The sequence below is a fragment of the Babylonia areolata genome, chromosome 4 (assembly GCF_041734735.1).
Source record: "Babylonia areolata isolate BAREFJ2019XMU chromosome 4, ASM4173473v1, whole genome shotgun sequence".
NCBI lineage: Eukaryota > Metazoa > Mollusca > Gastropoda > Neogastropoda > Buccinidae > Babylonia > Babylonia areolata.
In genome coordinates, this window is record NC_134879.1 from 2,008,689 (window position 1) to 2,033,546 (window position 24,858).

General features: G+C 43.2%; 1 protein-coding gene and 1 long non-coding RNA gene across 3 annotated transcripts in view; both read right to left on the reverse strand.

Moving 5' to 3' along the window:
- Window positions 1-989: 989 nt before the first annotated feature.
- Window positions 990-4,194, reverse strand: LOC143281519 (uncharacterized). The gene is made up of 2 exons (XR_013055130.1): window positions 1,945-4,194; window positions 990-1,806 (listed from the first exon to the last, which is right to left on the reverse strand). It is a non-coding gene; the product is annotated as an uncharacterized LOC143281519 (long non-coding RNA).
- A 1,981-nt stretch (window positions 4,195-6,175) lies between these two features.
- The window catches only part of LOC143280777 (lysosomal cobalamin transporter ABCD4-like), a 48,753-nt gene continuing 30,070 nt past the window's right edge, over window positions 6,176-24,858 (reverse strand). For both annotated transcript variants that reach the window (XM_076585452.1, XM_076585451.1), the window contains 6 exons: window positions 21,410-21,520; window positions 20,211-20,302; window positions 18,131-18,167; window positions 16,987-17,080; window positions 14,421-14,497; window positions 6,176-11,838 (listed from right to left, as the gene is read on the reverse strand). In XM_076585452.1, coding sequence (XP_076441567.1) covers window positions 11,501-11,838; window positions 14,421-14,497; window positions 16,987-17,080; window positions 18,131-18,167; window positions 20,211-20,302; window positions 21,410-21,520 — 749 coding nt within the window. In that variant the 3' untranslated portion in view covers window positions 6,176-11,500. The remainder of the gene's footprint in view (window positions 11,839-14,420; window positions 14,498-16,986; window positions 17,081-18,130; window positions 18,168-20,210; window positions 20,303-21,409; window positions 21,521-24,858) is intronic.

The following is a 24,858-nucleotide window of genomic DNA, read 5'->3' on the forward strand; positions in this document are numbered from 1 at the left end:
ACAAAAGCCGGCGTGCTCAATACACACAGACACACACACACATGCATACACAGACACACACACGCACGCTGCTAAATATAGACTGTAATATCTTGAGATTAACTAACCCTGTGTTCAGACGTTGTTGTTTTTTCTTCTGATACGCGTTGCTTCTGTAAAATAGAGATCATCATCCACTAGGAGGCGTCGACAGCTTCAGCTTTAGTTTCAAGGAAGTGCTGGAATGTGCAGACATATCCATATATGCTTCACCACGTATGCTATGATGCAAATGCGGAAAAATAAACAGATGTTTGATCGTAACATAACCCAACGCACTAATCAGGTCTTGAGACCCTATACTAGGTATTACAAAAAAGAAAAAAGAAAAGAAAAAAAGAGAAAAAAAGCAGGATTGAATCAAGGACCCTTAACGCATTAACAACTTGGGTCTAGTACCTATAATGTGTAATTCAAATGGATTTTCTTTTTAATTCACCTTTTTTTCTGGAATACTTTTCTCTAAAGAAATACTAGTTACATCATAAACTGTGCAACACATATCAATTGGAGCGTTTCCATTTTCTTTTTTTTTTCTTCTTCTCTCACTCTTCTCATTTTCTTTCACCAATATGAACACAAAGAATCAAACACACAAATCATCAATCACACACAAACACCACTGGTCATAACTATCACTTTCATTTCTTTTTATGAATAAAAACACACAAATCCACACATAAATACCATTAACCACACAACTGCCACTTCATTTTCTTATGAATACAAACTCACAGAACCATGCACAAACACCACTAACTTTTTACGTCACGCTGCTGGTCAGGCATCTGCTTGGCAGATGTGGTGTAGCGTAGATGGATTTGTCCGAACGCAGTGACGCCCCCTTGAGCTACTGAAACTGAAACTTCATTTTGTTTTGAATATACCGTAAATACAACAATCACACCATTTTCATCAATATAAACACACAGAACCAGACACAAACACTATTATCGGGTAACTCCCACTTTATTTTTGGAATCAAAATCAAATTTCAAATCCTTTCATTCCGAAATGTACATGGTATGTGAATAATGCAAATGCAGAGACCTATGTTCATAAATATTTGATGCCAAAACAATCAACATTGATAAACAAAATGTAAATGGATTTTTGCTAGGTACTTTTCAATGAAAATAGTGATTCTACATTACCAACAAAGATGTTTGACAAAGGTTCTTTGATCATTTTCATGTTAGTGTCAGTGAATGAGAATTTCACATCGCTATGAGACCTTAAGTCTTCGCCTCAACATACATAAGAAAACACCCAAGTTACCAAATGCTCTTTTGTTGCTTCAAACAACAGCAACAACCTTACACATGTTGGAGGTATTTAAGGCACCTGGAGACTTTTCCGGCCAGTTTGAGTATTTGTTACAAGGCCATGGAAGATCACTTGTAACTCATGAACATTTCTGCAACCAATATGTTTACTGTCCAACAGCCATTGCATCTAAAAACAGCAAGTTACGATGAAAAGAAAAGTTCCCAATTGTATCTTGCAGACTTTCTTCACGTCCTTGGTCAACAGTGACCATCCCCAGACCAGGGGGCTACAAGCGACAGAGGTGATGGTGACAGATACGGAAGCTCAACCACTTGACCCACGCTCACCAGAGTCCTGTCTGGGACTGCCGCTGAGCCGGTCATTATAGGGGGATGGGGCACCAAGGGACATGGGTGTGGGGGCTGGTGGGGGTGCGGGTGGGGGGGTCCTCAGTGAAAGATCCTTCCTGTCCAGTGACAGCTTCAGCTGCTGACACGCCTTCACAAGCTGCACACTATGCTGTGTTGCTGAGGGAATCACCAGAGAACAAATGAGGGCGAGGCACGCCTTCACAAGCTGCACATCATGCTGTGTTGCTGAGGGAATCACCAGAGAACAAATGACCGGAAGGCATGCCTTCACAAGCTGCACACTATGCTGTGTTGCTGAGGGAAACGCCAGCCTTCACAAGCTGCATCCTATGCTGTGTTGATGAGGAAATCACCAGAGAACAAATGAGGGGGAGGCATGCCTTCACAAGCTGCACACTATGCTGTGTTGCTGAGGGAAATGCCAGAGAACAAATGAGGGGGAGGCATGCCTTCACAAGCTGCATACTATGCTGTGTTGCTGAGGGAAACGCCAGCCTTCACAAGCTGCATACTATGCTGTGTTGCTGAGGGAAACGCCAGCCTTCACAAGCTGCATACTATGCTGTGTTGGTGAGGAAATCACCAGAGAACAAATGAGGGCGAGGCACGCCTTCACAAGCTGCATACTATGCTGTGTTGGTGAGGGAATCACCAGAGAACAAATGAGGGGGAGGCACGCCTTCACAAGCTGCATACTATGCTGTGTTGGTGAGGAAATCACCAGAGAACAAATGAGGGCGAGGCACGCCTTCCACAAGCTGCATACTATGCTGTGTTGGTGAGGGAATCACCAGAGAACAAATGACCGGGAGGCATGCCTTCACAAGCTGCATACTATGCTGTGTTGGTGAGGGAATCACCAGAGAACAAATGAGGGCGAGGCACGCCTTCACAAGCTGCATACTATGCTGTGTTGGTGAGGGAAACGCCAGCCTTCACAAGCTGCACACTATGCTGTGTTGCTGAGGGAAATGCCAGAGAACAAATCAGGGGGGGATGCTCCATAGCATGGTTGGACTTTTTTTTGTTAATTTAATTTAATTTTTTTTAACAAGATGAGAACTCAGAGAAAACAAAACCAACCAACCAACCCATTCAAGACTTTAAAAAAAAAAAAGATTCAAACTGACACAACTGAAGCATGAAGTATACAAAGTACTACAACAGAAACACAAAATGTGCAAAACAGTATAACTTCAGCACAAGGAGTGCAAAGTAATATCACTAGATTACAAGGTGTGCAAAGAAGAATTACCAATGCATAAAGGATGCAAAACACTGTAACTAAACCACAGGTGTGTGCCAAGCAGATTCACTGAAGGATAAGGTGTGCAAAGCAGTATAACTACAGCACAAAGTATGCAAAGAAGTGTAACTACAGCACAAAGTATGCAAAGCAGTACCAACAGATACGCACAAGGCACTCCTTGGATCCGACAGAGAGACACTGCGGTGTGTGTTATGAGTGCCAAGAGTCCCTGTGCCTTAACTCACTCAGTACGGCCAGTCCTCTCTTCTCCTCTACACAGACCCCTCGGATGTCCAGTGGGTGTCTGAATGACCCAACCTTTAGCTTCCGTCGTAAGAATTGTGGTATTCTTTGTCAACATTCACCTCTTCAGTATAAGAGCCTTCCGCTTGCAATATTTTGATGATGGTAATTGGGTTGAAACGCTGTTAACGTCGTCTCTTTCGCCGTTCGTATGGAGAGAGTTAAAGGGGCATCAGTGTGTTGCAGAGGTCAGCTTGTCCTGTCCCATGGGGGAGGAGGTGTGGAGGACGGACACCCTGCCAGACAGAAGGCCCCATGCCACCCTGGTGGATGCGTAGCCTGCAGGAACATTCACACTGGCACCTCTGTCTGAGAGATGAAAAAGAAGGCGTCGTTTTGATTTGCCTATTCTCGATTCACTTATTCCCCGATTAAACCTATCACTAAATTGGTGACCCCGATTTTTGCCTGCTCCCAGTTTTAAGCTCCTCCAAAAGTTCGTTTTAGCGTCCATGTGCATGCCTGTTTGTTCTGCTGGTAATGTTGAACATTGGTATTTGTGCATGAACATAATCTGATACTCATACATGTATGGGTTTGTTTGTTTTTTTGCTGCCCCATCATCTGCTCCGTTTCAGTGGCATTACTCCCACGCCGCTCATTTAGATTCCCCCATACACGGCCACACCCGGGTTCGTCCGTCGCAGTTCCAGCGTCGGCAGTCCACAGGGAACCAACATGTATGTTTTTTTTTGTGTGTGTGTTTGTGTGGGGGTGAGTATGTGCGTGTGTGTGCGCGCGTGTGTGTGGTGTGTCTGTGAGTGTGTGTGCACACATGCGTGCATATGCGTGTTTGAGAAAGAGAGACGCTGAACCGGTGAATCAGGAATGGTGGCTAGGCTAAAACAGGACAGTGTCAAACTCTCAACAAGTCATTGTGGAGGGCCGTACCTTCAAAGAGTAGGCAAATCTGCACAGGTGAACAAAAGACGGTAATTAAGGGCCTTCATCTTACATACCTTTGTCTTTGATTATTATATCATTTGTAATTAGCTTTTTTGGTGAAGAATTTGATGGATAATATATTTATGAAGATACCTACACTTGTAAATCCTCATGGCAGAAAAACGTTCGTGGGTAATATAGTGTTACAGGATGCACCCACCCCCACCACCCCCCCACCACCCTCTTGTCCAACACCTGACCCAGTCTTCACACTCATTGCATGAGTGTGTATGTGTGTGATGGAATGAGTGAATGCATTACCTTTTTCAAGCTCCTAAAAGACCCAACACCAGCACTCCCAGCATTCACACCAAGTGAGTGGTGCTAGTTCTATTGGCCACAAAGGTAACTGGTTCAAGAGCTTCTCGAATCGTCACGATGCAGACACTGATCCTTTTGGTTGAAACATGATCTTGCTCTCAAAAGCAAGTAAAGACATTGCGAACGCACAGAACAGCAAGAAGCCGAAGCTTATGGTGTGCTCAGTGATCCTTTCATCCTTTTCAACTGGCTTCCAGTTTGGTCGCAATGTCATAATGAAAGCTAAAGATTTATGTGATGATGTTTCCTTGACTTTTTTTTTTTTTTGTTTTTTTGTGGGGCCTCCATCCTCCTCTTTTTTTTTTTTTTTTGATGGGGCCTCCATCCTCCTCTTTTTTCCCACATCTTTCTTTTTCTTCTTTCACAAACTCATATTTACCTTTCATGCACCACTTTCCCCCACACACCTTAACTAATCACTTTCATTCTTTCCCCTATCGTCTGGCGCAGCAATTTCCTCGACTTCTTTTTCTTTCCACTGGTTTACTGTCTGTCTCACTACATGGTGATTGAAAAAGGTATGCATTCATTCATTTCATCACACACATACACACTCATTCCATCACATCACACACATACACACTCATTCCATCACACACACACACACACTCATTCCATCACACACATACACACTCATTTCATCACACACATGCACACTCATTTCATCACATCACACACACACTCATTTCATCACACACATACACACTCATTTCAATACATCACACATACACACTCATTTCATCACATCACACACATACACACTCATTTCATCACATCACACACATACACACTCATTTCATCACGCACATGCACACTCATTTCATCACACACACACACACACACTCATTTCATCACACACATACACACTCATTCCATCACACACACTCATTTCATCACACACATGCACACTCATTTCATCACATCACACACACACTCATTTCATCACACACACACACACTCATTGTATCACACACATACACACTCATTTCACCACATACATACACTCATTGTATCACACACATACACACTCATTCCATCACACACACACACTCATTGTATCACACACATACACACTCATTTCACCACATACATACACTCATTGTATCACACACATACACACTCATTCCATCACACACACACACTCATTGTATCACACACATACACACTCATTCCATCACACACACACACTCATTGTATCACACACATACACACTCATTTCACCACATACATACACACTCATTGTATCACACACATACACACTCATTTCATCACACACATGCACACTCATTCCATCACACACATACACTCATTTCATCACACACACACACACTCATTTCATCACACACATACACACTCATTTCATCACGCCCATGCACACTCATTCCATCACACACACGCACACTCATTTCATCACATCACACACATACACACTCATTTCACCACATCACACACATACACACTCATGCAATGAGTGTGAAGACTGGGTCAGGTGTTGGACAAGAGGGTGGGAGGGGGTTGGGGGCGGGAGGGGGGTGGAGTGTGCATCCTGTAACACTATGTTACCCACAAACCTTTTTCTGCCATGAGGATTTACAAGTGTAGGTATCTTCATAAATATATTATCCATCAAATTCTTCATCAAAAAAGCTGATTACAAATGATATAATAATCAAAGACAAAGGTATGTAAGATGAAGGCCCTTAATTATCGTCTTTTGTTAATAATACATTTAACAACAGAAAAAAGCAAATGCAAAATTCTCTGTTGGTAGAATTTGCGGGCAAGAAAAGACCATAAGGCAGTTTCTTAGAAAAAGAAGAAGAAGGAGAAGAAGAAAAAACAGCAGACACACACGACTACATATGTCTGAAAAATACTGTGACCACTCCAGTAAGATGATCTGCAACAGCAAGCAAAGCTTTCCCCTGATTCCCACTACACACTGAACACACTGTTCACACTCTCATGTAACGTTCGATGCACATTATGAAACAAAAGACAATGCTGACTTGTTTCCATCTCCTCTGCAAAAAAAAACAAACAAAAAAACCCAAACAAACCCAAAACAAAAAACATGTGGGGACAGGGGGAGGGCCAGTTTCTGAATCCTATTGTTTCTCTACTTTCTTGGAATGATTTCTAGTCTGGTACAACAAAAAGCAACCACAAAGTCAAAGAACAACAGTTCCAGACGTGAATATGCATCATTATTTCCTGACTGCATGCGTTTTTGGTCATCACTGCATTGTAGTGCTAACAGGTTGCAGATGTTCCTGACAGCCTTGTATCAAGGATAACAAAACACATCCCATCAGTGGGAGCAGCCAAAGCCTTGAGCACAACCCTTGATGTAAAGTGTGTGTGTCAACCTGTTTTGAGCATTCTGAGAAGAAGCAAACTGCACATTTGATTATGATAGAACAGGGAAAAACAAAAAACAAATTGTGGACCTCCTATAACACACCTATGCTGTCATGATTTTCAATGCTGGCTCGGTTTGAACAAAATGTTTGACAGGTGCAATAGCCGAGTGGTTAAAGCGTTGGACTTTCAATCTGAGGGTCCCGGGTTCGAATCACGGTGATGGTGCCTGGTGGGTAAAGGGTGGAGATTTTTCCGATCTCCCAGGTCAACATATGTGCAGACCTGCCAGTGCCTGAACCCCCTTCGTGTGTAAATGCATGCAGAAGATCAAATACACACGTTAAAGATCCTGCAATCCATGTCAACGTTCGGTGGGTTATGGAAACAAGAACATTCCCAGTATGGAGAGAGTTAATAATTCTTATTTTTGTGTGTGTGCTGCCTAATCATCTGCACGATTTCAGTGGCATCACATCCATGCCGTTCATTTCAAGTCCCCCATACACAGCTACACCCAGGTTCATCTGTATCCCAATGGAGTCTTTATCGCCGCTCTCTGAAATCAGTGTTAAAACAGATTAAAAGGAAACTAATGTGATCAGCACAGCTCAGAACGTAGTTTACCAGTGGAGGAAAGCAGAAGAAATGTCCAGTGCACATCAGAGGCAGGCCCACTTAGGAATGACCCAACACAAACCCTTTTTCGATGCATGTAAAAATAATCCATGGCAAAAAATGATTGTCTAGGATGAAATTCATCAAAAGGAAAACCAATACTTTGATCAGTGCATCCAGACATGATCATTTAAAAAAAAAAAGTTTGCACATTGAGCAAAACAGCAGCTTGAAGCTGAAACATACAAACTCTTGTTCCATAATGAAATTGATGATGGTGGAGTCTCCCGTCGGACCGGCGGATGAGTAGGCAGGCAGGCTTATCTGTTGGTGTGTGTCCTCATATGGGAGAAGAGGCCGATTCTGGATGTGCAGCACTTCCAACATTAGCCTGGTTGCCTGACCAGCACAGGTGACTTTTTTTTTTTTTTTTTTTTTTTTAGTGAGGAGGAGTTGTGCAGTCCCTTCCCAACTCTCTCGCCTACCGACGCTCACAGTCCCACAGGTGCAGATACTGCCACGTGTAGGACGGCCTCGGCAGGTGCAGGTTTTTTCTTTGGAGCTCCGTCTCCTTGGAGGAGTACCAGCCAATGATAAGAGCTCCCCCTGCCCTTTGGTCATCCTCTTCCGTCTTCACAGCTGTTGGGAAAGGTTTCCTCCTCCGCCTGGTCCGTTGTTGGGAGACTTCACATGCGGCAGGTAGTACTGGGTTACATGGTACCAGTAGCAAGGGCTATGTCCCTGACCTGACCTCATAATGAACAGTAATGAATCTATATACAAGCTAAAAATCTTTCCTCTTCTGAAGCATCCAATTAGTCCACAGCAGCATGCTGATCAAATGCACAGTGTAAAAGATAACTGAAGAATACGATTATAGGGGGTGGGGTGGTGGGGGGTTCGCGGGAGGGGGGCAGATGGGGGCAACCTTTCTGCTGGTAATGAAAACGCAAGCACATAATGAAATTAGCCCCCAGTTATTAGCAGTGGACTGTGACAATAAAATCATACAATCATTTTCAAACACCTATCACGTTTCATTCACACTAAAGCAATGTGATGATAAAACCAAGCCACCATTTTTAAAACAGTCATGTCCCATTCACACACAGAAATGTAATGATAAAATCATGCAATCATAATAAAACACTTCTGCTCCATTCACACACAGAAATGTCATGATAAAATCATGCAATCATAATAAAACACTTCTGCTCCATTCACACACAGAAATGTAATGATAAAATCATGCAATCATAATAAAACACTTCTGCTCCATTCACACACAGAAATATAATGATAAAATGATGCAATCATAATAAAACACTTCTGCTCCATTCACACACAGAAATGTCATGATAAAATCATACAATCATAATAAAACACTTCTGCTCCATTCACACACTGAAATGTAATGATAAAATCATGCAATCATAATAAAACACTTCTGCTCCATTCACACACAGAAATGTAATGATAAAATCATGCAATCATTTTGAAACACGACCATGTTTCAGTCACACTCAGAAAAGTGACGATAAAACATACATTCATTTAAAAAAAACACTCATGGCTTTTCATTAACACACAGAAATGTCATGATGGAACCTTACCCTCATTTAAAAAAAAAACAACTTACACATCATTCACTCAGATATGTGACTATAAATCGACACAATTAATCTAAACCACTGATGTTTCATTCAAGCACAGAAATGTGAATAGAAAAATCATATGATCATTAAAAGAAAAAACTTAGGCATCTGTAAAACAAATGATGGCACATGTCGTAATGCAACATGAGGCAGTCTGTACTTTTGTCAGATAACTGTCGTGTTAAAATGAGAAATGCTGACATTACGTGTAATCATTAAGAATCCTTTAAAAAACAACAGGGTAGTGTAAAACAACACACACACGACCACACACATGCACTGAATGTCATGTATGCAACTGGGAGTATGGCCTGGAACCACGGAGATGTCATCCAAATTTGACACATGATCCTGTTGATCTAGCTGTGTCTGTTGGCTGGAGAGAGAGAGAGAGAGAGAGAGAGAGAGAGAGAGAGAAAGAGAGAGACAGACAGAGACAGAGAGACAGACAGACAGAGACAGAGACAGATAGGGACAGGTGGGTAAATGTAATAGCAACAGAAAATAAAGTTAAGTTAAATTACCAGCTCCAACTGTATTTTGATTTTTCACTTAGTTATCTATGTGGAATGCATAGATATAATATCTGAGCATGATGATCCCTCCTTGAATTAACACATGAATATCTGTGTGGAGTGCATAGATATCTGAGCAAAGTTATTTTCCCTTGAATCTTAACACACACACACACACAAACAGCAACACTTTGGGGCATCAACTCAAAACTAAACAAGCCCAAATCAGCAAATTTAGCTCCGACTGTCTACTTCAATTTCCACTCTTCTGAAATTAACAGGCACAAGTCATGCAATATTTTCTTACTAAATTTCAACATCGAAAGACTACCAGAGCCAAACACACACATGCCACCCTCATTTCTCACTCACTGTTCCCCCAAGGACTACACATTCCGAGCCTTAAACTCCACAATCAGAATCCAGGGTGTGAGCAGCCTTAAACTGCATCAATCCGAATCCAGGGTGTGAGCAGCCTTAAACTGCACAATCCGAATCTAGGGTGTGAGCGGCCTTAAACTCCACAATCCGAATCAAGGGTGTGAGCAGCCTTAAACTCCACAATCAGAATCCAGGGTGTGAGCAGCCTTAAACTCCACAATCAGAAATCATGGGTGTGAGCAGCCTTAAACTCCACAACCAGAATCCAGGGTGTGAGCAGCCTTAAACTCCACAATCAGAATCCAGGGTGTGAGCAGCCTTAAACTGCACAATCTGAATCCAGGGTGTGAGCAGCCTTAAACTGCACAATCCGAATCCAGGGTGTGAGCAGCCTTAAACTCCACAATCCGAATCCAGGGTGTGAGCAGCCTTAAACTCCACAATCCGAATCCAGGGTGCGAGCAGCCTTAAACTGCACAATCCGAATCCAGGGTCTGAGCAATCCGAATCCAGGGTGTGAGCAGCCTTAAACTGCACAATCCGAATCCAGGGTGTGAGCGGCCTTAAACTCCACAATCCGAATCCAGGGTGCGAGCTGCCTTAAACTCCACAATCCGAATCCAGGGTGTGAGCAGCCTTAAACTCCACAATCCGAATCCAGGGTGTGAGCAGCCTTAAACTCCACAATCAGAATCAAGGGTGTGAGCAGCCGCATATTCTTTCTGCAAGTTCATCCCTTCTGCTCAACAAAGATTTGCTGCTCTCACAAAGATTCAACACATGCTTTTTTTACTCATCCATTCTCACCCATCCTTGTACACACCGTACACTCACCACAAACCGTTAACAGCAAACAAAACTCTTTTCACACAAAGATTCACCCACTGCTTTTTTTTTTTGCTGCCCCATCATTTGCACCGTTTCAGTGGCATTACTCCCACGCTGCTCATTTAGATTCCCCCATACACGGCCACACCTGGGTTCGTCCGTAGCAGTTCCAGCGTCGGCAGTCCACAGGGAACCATTGATGTTAGGTCGCCAGGAGGCCACACACCAGAGGAGACCCTGCACTGCTGCTGAGTCACTTCGGTGGTGTTCAGTGGTGCCTGTTCTGTTTTAACGTACTTAGGACACCACCTACTATGCCCCCTACTAACAACAATAATGGCTTAGTCGCGGAGCCAGACTGAGTGAGTGTCCCTCCCAGAGTGGAGACCGCCACCACGCCCCTCAAACAACAGCCCCCCCATGAATCTGACGACATTGACAGGACTCACCCCAAGCACGGAAGTGGAGCACCCACTGCTTTTTAATACTCCTCCATTCTCATCACCCCTCCCCACACACACACTTCACTCACCACAAAGTGTCAACAGCATACAAACTTCTTTTTTCACACAAAGATTCACCCCACACTTCTACTCATCCATTCTCAACCCCCCCCCTCCCATTCCCCCACACCACTGCCTTCCTCTAGCTTTCAGACTCAGAGAACTGAACCCCAGCCACCTCAACACCAGGACCATCTTCACCACCCTGCCCAGTCCCATCTCTCTTTCCCTCTGGCCAGCTGCCATCACCATCACCACCACCACCACCACCTCCACGACCGTCACCATCAGTGGCGGAGGAGGAGGCAGTGGGTCCCAGCCTCCAGGCGGCCGAGCCGTGGATGTGCAGGGTGAGGGGGTGGTAGCAGCGGATGCTGTCGCGGTGGCCGATGCTCATGAGGGTGATGCCCAGGTCGCGGCAGGTGAGGTAGAGGGTGGACTCCATCTCCTGGCTCACCTGGCTGGTGGCCTCGTCCAGCACTGCACCGGGCAACAGGCGTGTTTGTGTTTGGTGATGAAAGGATGAAACACCATCGGGGTACATGAAATTATTACAGGTTTCATGCAACTAGGATATTGATTATACCAATGTCGTGTCATATGTGGTACATGAAATTGTTGCATGTTTCATGTAAATGCAATAATAATAATCTTATCTCATATGGGGTACTGTTACAAGTTTCATGTACTGATGTAGCTATGACAGTAATAATAATAATAATAATCTGATGTCCTGTGCTTCCTTTTACCCCAATCCCTCTGCTAATCTTGATAGGCCACACCCCAATCCCTCTGCTAATCTTGATAGGCCACACCCCAATCCCTCTGTTAATATTGATAGGCCACACCCCTATCCCTCTGCTAATCTTGATAGGCCACACCCCAATCCCTCTGCTAATCTTGATAGGCCACACCTCAATCCCTCTGCTAATCTTGATAGGCCACACCCCAATCCTTCAACTAATCTTGCTCCCTCTGCAAATCTTGCTAGGAAGTACCTGAATCCCTCTGCTTATCTTTCTATGTCACACTTAAATCACTTTGTTAACCTTTCTAGGTTACTTCCAAATCCCTCTAAAATTCCTGCCATGCCACACTTAAATTCATCAGCTAACCTTGCTAGGCCACACCTAACCCCCTCTGCTAACCTTGCTAGGCCACACCTAAACCCCTTTGCTAACCTTGCTATGGCACACCTAAACCCTCTGTTAACCTCGCTATGGCACACCTAAACCCTCTGCTAACCTTGCTAGACCACACCTAAACCCCTCTGCTAACCTTGCTAGGCCACACCTAAACCCCTCTGCTAATCTTGCTAGACCACACCTAAACCCCTCTGCTAACCTTGCTAGGCCACACCTAAACCCCTCTGCTAACCTTGCTACTGCATACCTAAACCCTCTGTTAACCTCGCTATGGCACACCTAAACCCTCTGTTAACCTCGCTATGGCATACCTACATCCTCTGTTAACCTCGCTATGGCACACCTACATCCTCTGTTAACCTCGCTATAGCACACCAAACGCCTCTGCTAACCTTGCTATGGCACACCTAAACCCTCTGTTAACCTTGCTATGGCATACCTAAACCCTCTGCTTACCTCGCTATGGTATACCTAAACCCTCTGCCAACCTTGCTATGGTATACCTAAACCCTCTGCTAACCTCGCTATGGCACACCTAAACCCTCTGTTAACTCACTCGCTGCCATTGTCCGCATATGCAGACATCGTCGGAGAAAGCGTTGGATGCCAAAGTCCGCATATGCGGACTTGGATTTTAAAAAGTCGTGCTGTAGGAGTGACGCGTCGGATGCGAAAATCAAAAGCAGATGTGATATCTTACGTCACCTCTGGTCAGCTTTTCATTCACACATGCTGCGTGTGTGTCGCGATAAGCTCAACCGCAGTTGATAACAAAGCGTACCCCCTGTCAGCTTTGTAAGTTGTTTGACAAGATGGCGTCATGGCGAAGTGTTCGACACGGTCGGAGAGGTGAAATGTTACTCAGCGTCGAAGATGCTTTGGAAATGATCCAAACTGAAGGCTCTGATGTCGAAGGAGATAATGTTGATTCTTCGGACAGTTAATTTGAACCAGATCCCGATGAACTAGAAACAGATTCGGCCGCTGAAGAGAGTGTTTACAATGGAGAGGAAAGTGAGGAACATGTGCCAGCAGATGAGACAGACACAGACGACGAAACCACTGAGGAAATGGACGATTTTGCAAGTGTTTTCACCAGTGATTGGACTGACAATTTTTCATTTTTCCCTCTTGCACATCCCTTCACTGGCATACCAGGTTTGTCAGCTGACTGGCCAGTCAACACCCAGCTGGTTGAGTTTTTTTCTTTGTTCTTTGATTTTCATTATGCAGAGACAATATTTTTTTTTGTATGTGTGAATTTCAACTTTCTTCACCACCTGTTCATACTTCATTGCATGCACTAGGTCTTCAGTTCCTCAAATAGTGTTAGAATGTGATGTGGAACATGTTGGTGTACCTTTCTGATGGGTGCAAAAATGCTAAAAAATACACTAAATATGGATACCGCGATCAACATCAAGATGGTGAGTAAATACTTTGATTTTATGCACACATATGGAACAACATTCTTTGCATACATATACTAAATATCAATTGTCTGGGTGTTTATTTGGTTTTTTTTACAATTTTTTCCCCATCCTATACAAACCCTGGGTTTTCAGGGATTGGCAAGGGCAAAAACTCTTGGCATGGAGTGAGTTAACCTCGCTATGGCATACCTAAACCCTCTGTTAACCTCGCTATGGCATACCTAAACCCCTCTGCTAACCTCGCTATGGCATACCTAAACCCTCTGCTAACCTCGCTATGGCACACCTAAACCCTCTGCTAACCTCGCTATGGCATACCTAAACCCTCTGCTAACCTCGCTATGGCACACCAAACGCCTCTGTTAACCTCGCTATGGCACACCAAACGCCTCTGCTAACCTCGCTATGGCACACCTAAACCCCTCAGCCAGTCTTGCTGGACTACACCCGAATCCCTCGTTAACCCCCTAATCAGGTCACTCACTTGCAAAGCGAGGCTTGTGGAAGAAGAGCCTGACAAAAGACAACCGCTGCATTTCACCCGGAGACAGCTCATCGTACCTGTTAACACACACCGTCATTAGCTAAAAGTCAAACAAAACACTTTGAATGGCGGTATGACGGGCGCAATAGCCGAGTGGTTAAAGCGTTGGACTTTCAATCTGAGGGTCCCGGGTTCGAATCACGGTGACGGCGCCTGGTGGGTGAAGGGTGGAGATTTTTACGATCTCCCAGGTCAACATATGTGCAGACCTGCTAGTGCCTGAACCCCCTTCGTGTGTATATGCAAGCAGAAGATCAAATACGCACGTTAAAGATCCTGTAATCCATGTCAGCGTTCGGTGGGTTATGGAAACAAGAACATACCCAGCATGCACACCCCCGAAAACGGAGTATGGCTGCCTACATGGCGGGGTAAAAAACGGTCATACACGTAAAAGCCCACTCGTGTACTTACGAGTGAACATGGGAGTTGCAGCCCTCGAACGCAGAAGAAGAAGAAGAAGAAGAAGAAGAATGGCGGTATACAACAGACACGTTCCCATTATTCAATTCATTCATTTTCAACAAAGCAAAGTTCTTCTACTTAGTTTCATGTGACTGACACTTAGAAAAGTGCTGATTAATAAAAGAATAAAATGGCATTTAAAAAAAAAGTAAATTAAAACGTACAACTGCTTTAAGATCATCAACAGCACAAGAAATTGCAAATGTCACAATTCTGATAAAATCAAAAAGAAAATTTAAGAGTTATTTCTCTCTCTCATGTCACTGATTTTGTTTTAATGTAAAAATTGTCTAAACTAATACAGCTCATTTTACCGTAAAGTTCGGTCTATAAGCCGCGACTTTTTACCCCAGCTTCAACCTCTGCGGCTTATACAATGATGTGGCTTATTTGCGGATTTTAACGATCCCGGGAGTGTCACGTTCTCGTCTATTTTTAGCTGTCCTTCAACTCACCAAAATCATGATTTCTGTCCATGAATTTTTGGATGAGCTTCAGGATAGCGTGCTAACTGTTCACGTTTTATAAATCAAATCCGCACACATTAAAGCCTTCAGATCAGCATTCAGTTCTACTCTGCTCTAGCGTACACCCTCATCATGCCGAAAACGCGACGTAATGCCTATGATGCAGCCTTCAAATTGAAGGCGATCGACCTAGCAGACGACAGTGCAAGCGACGAACCAGCAGTGACCTATACTTTGCGCTCATATTCATGAAGTGAAAGTGAGGCTGAAGTCAGTGACAAGATGGTGGCGGAAACTGTGCTGGTTCTCTTCAACTCGGACACTGAAGACGAAGATTTCAGTGGATTCAGTGAGCAGGATGACGTTGAATAAATGTGACTATCTCTAAATTATGGATTTTATTTTCGTTGTGTTTATTTTTTTATTTTTTTTGTGGCACTAGCAGTATTTTCGCTTGCTTTTCTTTGTGTTGTTCCCGCTTGTGTTTATTTCATAACCTACAGTATCGACAGCTTTTCTGTAGTATCAGTATGTGTTCCGGTACCAGAAATAAGAGCGGCTTATAAGCCAGTGCGGCTGATGTTATGTATGAAGTTCAATTCAATTTTTTCCAAAAATTTAGTAGGTGTGGTTTATATACCAGTGCGTTCAATAGACCAAACTTTACGGTAATTGTAGCTCAATCAAAATTCAGGCTGATTCAAAGTCACATTCACAATCAGTGAGCAGCATAGGCTGCCACTGAACAGCATAATGTTGAAATTCAAAAGGCAAATCCTATAACGTCTCAACCAACATGGTTTATTCAAAATGTGGTTCAATCATAGCCAGGCTGCTTCAAATTCAGCCAGCCAGCTCGATAGGCTGCAAGTGAATACTATAATGTTAGAATTCTACAGGCAATGTCTAAAACATATCTACCATCATGATTCATCTAAATTTTGGTCCATTAAAATTCATACTTATTTTAAAATCTGTCACTGAGCTTTATCAGCTCCATAATGTGATGGTGGAAGTCATTCCACTCAGCGACACTGTAACTACCAGTGTAAGCAATGGCCACAGTTAATGAAACTGTATTTAGCATGACAACTCTTCAGCTACATGGTTTGCATGGTACGCTTATTCTAAACATAGAATGTCAAAGCTACATGGTTTCCATGGTACGCTTATTCTAAACACAATATGTCAACTACATAGTATTTACACGATACACTATTCTAAACACAGTATGTCAAAGCTACATGCTTTACATGATACACTTATTTTAAACACAATATGTCAACTACATAGTATTTACACGATACACTATTCTAAACACAGTATGTCAAAGCTACATGCTTTCACTTATTCCAAAACGAAGTATATCAAAACTACATGCTTTACACGATACACTTATTCTAAAACACAGTCTATCAAAACTACATGATTTACATAATTCCCTTATCCATCAAAACTACATGCTTTACATAATTCACTTATTCTAAAACACAGTATATCAAAACTACATGCTTTACACGATGCACTGCCGAGCAAAGTACGACAGAAGGACAGGCAGTGATCAGGTCCATTACCAGTTCCAGTCCTTGTCAACGTCCAGTCCCCCTAAACGATCCAACAGCTTGTCCAGACCAGTGACCGACAGGTAGCGATACATCCTCTCGTCATCTGTGAACCAATGCAAGATCATGGGATGTTGCAGCGTTGTGTGTGTGTGTGTGTGTGTGTGTGTGTGTGTGTGTGTATGTGTGTGTGTGTGTGTGTGTGTGTGTTTGTGTGCATTTTGGACAGCATATCACTGTGTCAGAAACGTGTGTGGGTGTGTGTGTGTGTGTGTGTGTGTGTTTGTGTGTGTGTGCATTTTGGATAGCATATCACTGTGTCAGAAACGTGTGTGTGCGTGTGTGTGTGTGTGTGTGTGTGTGTGTGTGTATGTGTGTGTGTGTGTGTGTGTGTGTGTGTGTGTGTGCATTTTGGACAGCATATCACTGTGCCAGAAACGTGTGTGTGTGTGTGTGTGTGTGTGCATTTTGGACAGCATGTCACTGTGTTAGAAACGTGTGTGTGTGTGTGTGTGTGTGTGTGCGTGCATTCTGGACAGCATATCACTGTGTCAGAAATGTGTGTGTGTGTGTGTCACTGTGTCAGAAACGTGTGTGTGTGTGTGTGTGTGTGTGTGTTTGTGTGCATTTTGGACAGCATATCACTGTGTCAGAAATGTGTGTGTGTGTGTGTCACTGTGTCAGAAACGTGTGTGTGTGTGTGTGTGTGTGTGTGCGTGCATTTTGGATAGCATATCACTGTGTCAGAAACATGTGTGTGTGTGTGTGTGTGTGTGTGTGTGTGTGCATTTTGGACAGCATATCACTGCGCCAGAAACGTGTGTGTGTGTGTGTGTGTGTGTGTGTGTGTGTGTGTGTGTGTGTGTGTGCATTTTGGACAGCATATCAGTGTGCCAAAAACGTGTATGTGTGGGTGTGTGTGTGTGTGTGTGTGTGTGTGTGTGTGCGTGCGTTTTGGACAGCATATCACTGTGCCAGAAACGTGTGTGTGTGTGTGTATGTGTGTGTGTGTGTGTGTGTGTGTGCATTTTGGACAGCATGTCACTGTGTCAGAAATGTGTGTGTGTGTGTGTGTGTGTGTGTGTGTGAGTGTGTATTTTGGACAGCATATCACTGTGCCAGAAACATTCCGAACTAAAACAAGAGGTATCCTCACCTGGAATTACATCTGCTTCTGTGTGAGGGAAAAGAATCTGAAAAAAAAAAAAAAAAGACAATTAAGATTTTCTGCAAGACTAGACAATTAACGTATAAAAACAACATAAAATTAAAGAAAAGAAGAAGGAAATGACAACACAATAATAAAAAAGTAGTCATAAAAATAACACCAAAAATATCTTTTTTTTTTTTTTTTTTAGTGGGGCCTCCAACCTCCTCTTTTTTGCCCACATCTTTCTTTTTCTTCTTTCACCCACTCATATTTACCTTTCATGCACCACTTTCCCCCACACACCTTAACTGATCACTTTCATTCTTTCCCCTATCGTCTGGCGCAGCAATTGCCCCAGTGTGTCTTGAGGCATGCATTTTAAGAATATTCGATGTCTGTATCTTCCTATTCAATCTGCATACAAAGGTATTTCTCCCAGTTCAAAAAGCTTTGATATCAAATACTTCCCATTTCTTCAATCATGATATTACATTAGTACATCCCTTCTTAATAGCCCTTAACTCACTCAGTACGGCCAGTCCTCTCTTCTCCTCTACACAGACCCCTCGGATGTCCAGTGGGTGTCTGAATGACCCAACCTTTAGCTTCCGTCGTAAGAATTGTGGTATTCTTTGTCAACATTCACCTCTTCAGTATAAGAGCCTTCCGCCTGCAATATTTTGATGATGGTAATTGGGGTGAAATGCTGTTAATGTCATCTCTTTCGCCGTTCGTATGGAGAGAGTTAATAAAAGCTTTGTGTTTCCACATTTTCCCTGACATTGCTGCTGTGTCTTCATGTAAAATAATCGGTATAAGGGTTAGTCCAGAACTTCCTTTTTTTGGAGGAAGTGTGTGGATTTGTTCAAATGCACCTTTTCTTTACCTGTCTGCAAGCTGAATCCACAGCACAAGCAGCACTGACTTGAAGTCGTGTGCCTTGTAAGTGGACAGGGTTACTTCTCTTCACTGTTAAAAAGCGCTTATTTTTTTTGTAAAGCGTTGGTTCTCTCATTATCAACAACACCTTCCCATATTTCATTTTTCATGTAATTTATCATCCATTGAAAATAACTGATCAACTGAGAGAGCTGGCTAGGAATCCTAATTTTCCTTATATTGTTTTCGTGATCAAGAATTTTGTCACCTTCCATTATGTTCAATAAAAAAAAAGAAAGACACCTTGTTAGACTGCCTTCTGTAGAACACACATACATGCTATCATACATATTCACACACACACAAATATACCAAACAAACATAACCAAGAACGCATAAAAACATATATACACACCAAATTTACATTCACACACGAGAATCTGCACATCCACACACACAAACACTTTTTTCTTGCACAACATCATTCATTCATTATGCCCATCGCTCCTGGTGGAGCAAAGGCCATCGACGACCCCTCGCCATCGCACTCTGTTCTAGGCTGTTCTGGCCATTCCAGTCCAGTTGGTCCCTTGCTGCTTCAGCTCTGCCTCGGTATCTCGCCTCCAGCTGTTGCGAGGACTGCCTCTCTTCCTCTTTCTCTGCGGGTTCCAGACCAGGGCTTGGCGTGTGATGCTGGATGCTGGCTTCCTGAGGGTGTGTCCGATCCAGCCCCACTTCCTCCGCAGTATCTGCTTGGCCACTGGTTCCTGTCCCGCTCACTCCCACAGATCTTCGTTTCGGATCTTCTCCTGCCATCGGATCTTGTAGATACGCCTCAGACAGGTGTTGAAGAATGTCTGAATCTTCTGCTGCATCGTCTGTATTGTCCGCCATGTCTCGCATCCGTAGAGCAGAACTGACTTCACACTGGAGTTGAAGATGCGGAGTTTGGTTTTCATATTGATTGCTCCAGATGCCCAGATGTTCTTGAGCATGATGAAAGCTGTTCTTGCCTTGCCGATTCTGGCTGTGACGTCTCAGCCCGTGCCCCCACGCTTCCCAAGTAGATGAAAGACTCCACCTCCCTGATGGGCTCTCACAACATGACAGAGGAGGAAAACAAGTGCAGGTAACAAATGAACAACCCATCAAACCTTTACCTACAGCACACACACCCACACACACACGCTACACCAGCAGCGTTCACCTGATCCCGGAGAGAGCCAGTGGTGAGGTAGGGTTTCTGTGGCAGGTACATGAGCCCTGAGGGCCCTTGCTGCAGACGTCGGTTCACGTAACCTGAGACCAGCCAACAATCGCGTCTATTGAGCTCCACGTAACAAAACTTGAATCAAATGCTCAAAACTCTTCACAAATACTAACCGTCAATTTGGCCCAAGGAACACACACACACACACACACACACACACACGCACGCACGCACGCACGCACACACACACACACACACAAAACCATCAAAAAAGAAAGAAAGAAAGAAAAAACAACAACAAGGTTTATAACAAATGACAATGTATGAAAACCGAGGACAGAAAAAGAAAATCAATCATGTATTGTACTTTGTGAGGTGTAAGCCTTGGCAGAGAGCTGGCCTTTGGGCACCATCCCATCGCCAATAGCCCTTCATCTCTCTTGGCTAACACAGTGGGTATAGCTGGCCTTTGGGCACCATCTCATCGCCAATAGTCCTTTATCCCTCTTGGCTAACACAGTGAGGACAGCTGGCCTTTGGGCACCATCCCATCGCCAACAGCCTTTTATCCCTCTTGGCTAACACAGTGGGTATAGCTGGCCTTTGGGCACCATCCCATCGCCAGTAGCCCTTTATCCCTCTTGGCTAACGCAAAAGAGATGTGTATTGAGGAAACAAAGGCTTTCAGTTTCAGTAATTCTTTCCAGAAAACAGTAGTGTATATATGGATTTGTCCAAAGGCAGTGGCGCTTCCCTGAGAAACTGAAACTGAAACTTCTTCTTCTTCATTCGTGGGCTGCAACTCCCACGTTCACTCGAATGTACACGAGTGGGCTATTACGTGTATGCCCGTTTTTTACCACGCCATGTAGGCAGCCATACTCCGTTTTCAGGGGTGTGCATGCTGGGTATGTTCTTGTTTCCATAGCCCACTGAACGCTGACATGGATTTCAGGATCTTTAACGTGCGTATTTATCTTCTGCTTGCGTATACACATGAAAGGGGTTCAGGCACTAGCAGGTCTGCACATATGTTGACCTGGGAGATCGGAAAAATCTCCACCCTTTACCCACCAGGCGCCGTCACCGAGATTCGAACCGGGGACCCCCAGACTGAAAGTCCAACGCTTTAACCACTTGGCTATTGCGCCCGTCTAGAAACTGAAACAAAGTCCGACAAAGCCTGACTGTCGTACCTGCGGTGGGTCGCCACAGGCCGGCGATGACGCGGAACAGGGAGCTCTTGCCACAGCCGCTGTCCCCCGTCACCAGCACGTTGGACCCGGACTGCAGCTGTACCGTCAGGTCTGAACAGTTGGTTTTAACAACCGTCATTCATACACAACAGAATGCATCTTTGTACCGAAACTTTAATAACATGCTTAAGTCCCAGTACATAACATGCTTAAGTCCCAGAACATAACATGCTTAAGTCCCAGAACAAGACAACAGAATGCATCTTTGTACCGAAACTTTAATAACATGCTTAAGTCCTGGAATAAGACAACAGAATGCATCCTTGTACTGAAACTTTAATAATAACATCCTTAAGTCCAAGAACAAAACAGAATGCATCTCTGTACTGAAACTTTAATAATAACATCCTTAAGTCCAAGAACAAGACAACAGAATGCATCTCTGTACTGAAACTTTAATAATAACATCCTTAAGTCCAAGAACAAGACAACAGAATGCATCTCTGTACTGAAACTTTAATAATAACATCCTTAAGTCCAAGAACAAAACAGAATGCATCTCTGTACTGAAACCTTAATAATAACATCCTTAAGTCCCAAAACAAGACAACAGAATGCATCCTTGTACTGAAACTTTAATAATAACATCCTTAAGTCCCAGAACAAGACAACAGAATGCATCTTTGTACTGAAACTTTAATAACATCCTTAAGTCCAAGAATAAGACAACAGAATGCATCCTTGTACTGAAACTTTTATAATAACATCCTTAAGTCCCAAAACAAGACAACAGAATGCATCCTTGTACTGAAACTTTAATAATAACATCCTTAAGTCCCAGAACAAGACAACAGAATGCATCTTTGTACTGAAACTTTAATAACATCCTTAAGTCCAAGAATAAGACAACAGAATGCATCCTTGTACTGAAAATTCAATAACATCCTTAAGTCCAGGAATAAGACAACAGAATGCATCCTTGTACTGAAACTTTAATAATAACATCCTTAAGTCCAAGAATAAGACAACAGAATGCATCCTTGTACTGAAAATTCAATAACATCCTTAAGTCCAAGAATAAGACAACAGAATGCATCCATGTACTGAAACTTTAATAATAACATCCTTAAGTCCAAGAATAAGACAACAGAATACATCCTTGTACTGAAACTTTAATAACATCCTTAAGTCCCAGAACAAGACAACAGAATGCATCCTTGTACTGAAACTTTAATAGCATCCTTAAGTCCCAGAACAAGACAACAGAATGCATCCTTGTACTGAAACTTTAATAATAACATCCTTAAGTCCCGGAATAAGACAACAGAATGCATCCTTGTACTGAAACTTTAATAACATGCTTAAGTCCCAGGACAAGACAACAGAATGCATCCTTGTATTGAAACTTTAATAACACCCTTAAGTCTCGGAACAAGACAACAGAATGCATTATTGTAAGGAAACTTTTAACTCACTCAGTACTGCCAGTTCGTTCCCCTGACTTTCCCCACGGGTGACCAATTTGCATGGGTAAGAAATAAAATTGCCAGACAACAAATGCTAGAATTTATTAACTGAAAACTTCATAACTGATCAGTAACATAACCAGTTAGTTGGGGACAAACGTCCACCCTTCTGCTGTCCTACAGTGAGATGATGAACGTATCCATATTTTTTTTATATTAAAAACTGGCACACACCGATGACTTGTAAACGAATCCAGAAAAGCACACAGAGTTTGAAACGGATCAAATTCAGAACGTCATAATGGAAATTAGGTGCCACTCCAAAAATTCAAAACTAACTAAAGCCCTGATCGGATTCCTTCATCTGAAACAGTTGTAAACAGTAGGGCGTCAATCGGGGCCATTCGTCCGGAGTGAGTTCATGACTATTAGTCAGAGTAGAAGAGAATAGAATACATTATTGTAATGGAACTTTACTGTTGATAATCACAGAACAACACACACAAATAGCAAACTAAAAAAGGTGAAAAGAATAGAATACATTATTGTAATGGAACTTTACTGTCGCTAACCACTGAACAACACACACAAACAGCAAACACAGACTGTACATATGGAGAGAGAGTCCAAAACCCAATTAAATGAAAACATTAAAATAGACAGAAAACAGCAAATAAAGTTTAGAAAATAAATACAATATACTATAAAATATCGCCAAATGAACAACAAATAAACCATTTAGCCAAAATAACCAAAAAAAAACCAACAACAGCAAAAACCCCAAACACAAAAAGACATCCATAACATACACACACACGCACTCTCTCCCCCCCCCCCCTCCCCCCCACCCTGCCCCCCTTCAAAACAGAAAGGTTCAAGTCGACTGAAAAGGAAAGAAAACGAAATCTAGTTGTACTGAATGTTAACCCTTTGAGCCCCAAGTTCCTGAGCAATTTTAACCCTTCTGCCTGAGCTCCTGAGCCAAATTTTTGCAAATAATTGGTATTAAACCCTTTGAGCCCTGACCACCGCTTTACCGGTGGTAGAGAAAAATGACATAATGCCCGGCCACCGGTTGAGCAGTGCGTAAACACTTGAAGTGTGCAGTCTCAACCTGGCTCGTCTGGGCAGAAATCATGGGCAAAATGTGCGAGAAAACAACTGTACACAACGCAGCAAGTAATTGATATGCTTGATGATTTATTGGAAGTAGAGTATGACAATGATTACTCTGATAGTGAGGTGGAATTCAAATCGGACGATTTTGCTAAAGACAGTGATGTTGAAAATGAATCTGAGCATGCAGAATCAGTTGATCAAAGGAGGTGTGTCAGGTTGAGACTCTGCACGCTTCATGGTAGAAATCAATCTTTTTTATCCAAAGCACATGCACAAAACACAGTGAAAAGGCGTGGCCATGTTGGTACTACGTTCGCCGACGTCAGAATATTACGGTTTTTCTGATTGGCTCTTCAATATAAGTCAACCAATAGCAAAACACGACACAAGTGTTTACGCACCGCTCAACCGGTGGCTAGGCATTATGTCATTTCCCTCCACCACCGGTAAAGCAGTGGTCAGGGCTCAAAGGGTTAAATACGACACAAAACGAAAGATCGTCTGCCTCAGTCCCAGTCTGTCTGTCAGCAGTCCCTAGTGTTGGTGGTGCCAAGCAGACGGGCACAATAGCTGAGTGGTTAAAGCACTGGACTGTCAATCTGAGGGTCCCAGGTTCTAATCACGGTGACGGCACCTGGTGGGTAAAGGGTGGAGATTTTTACGATCTCCCAGGTCAACATATTTGCAGACCTGCTAGTGCCTGAACCCCCTTCGTGTGCATATGCAAGCAGAACATCAAATACGCACGTTAAAGATCCTGTAATCCATGTCAGCGTTCGGTGGGTTATGGCAACAAGAATATACCCAGCATGCAAACCCCCGAAAACGGAGTATGGCTGCCTACATGGCGGGGAAAAAATGGTC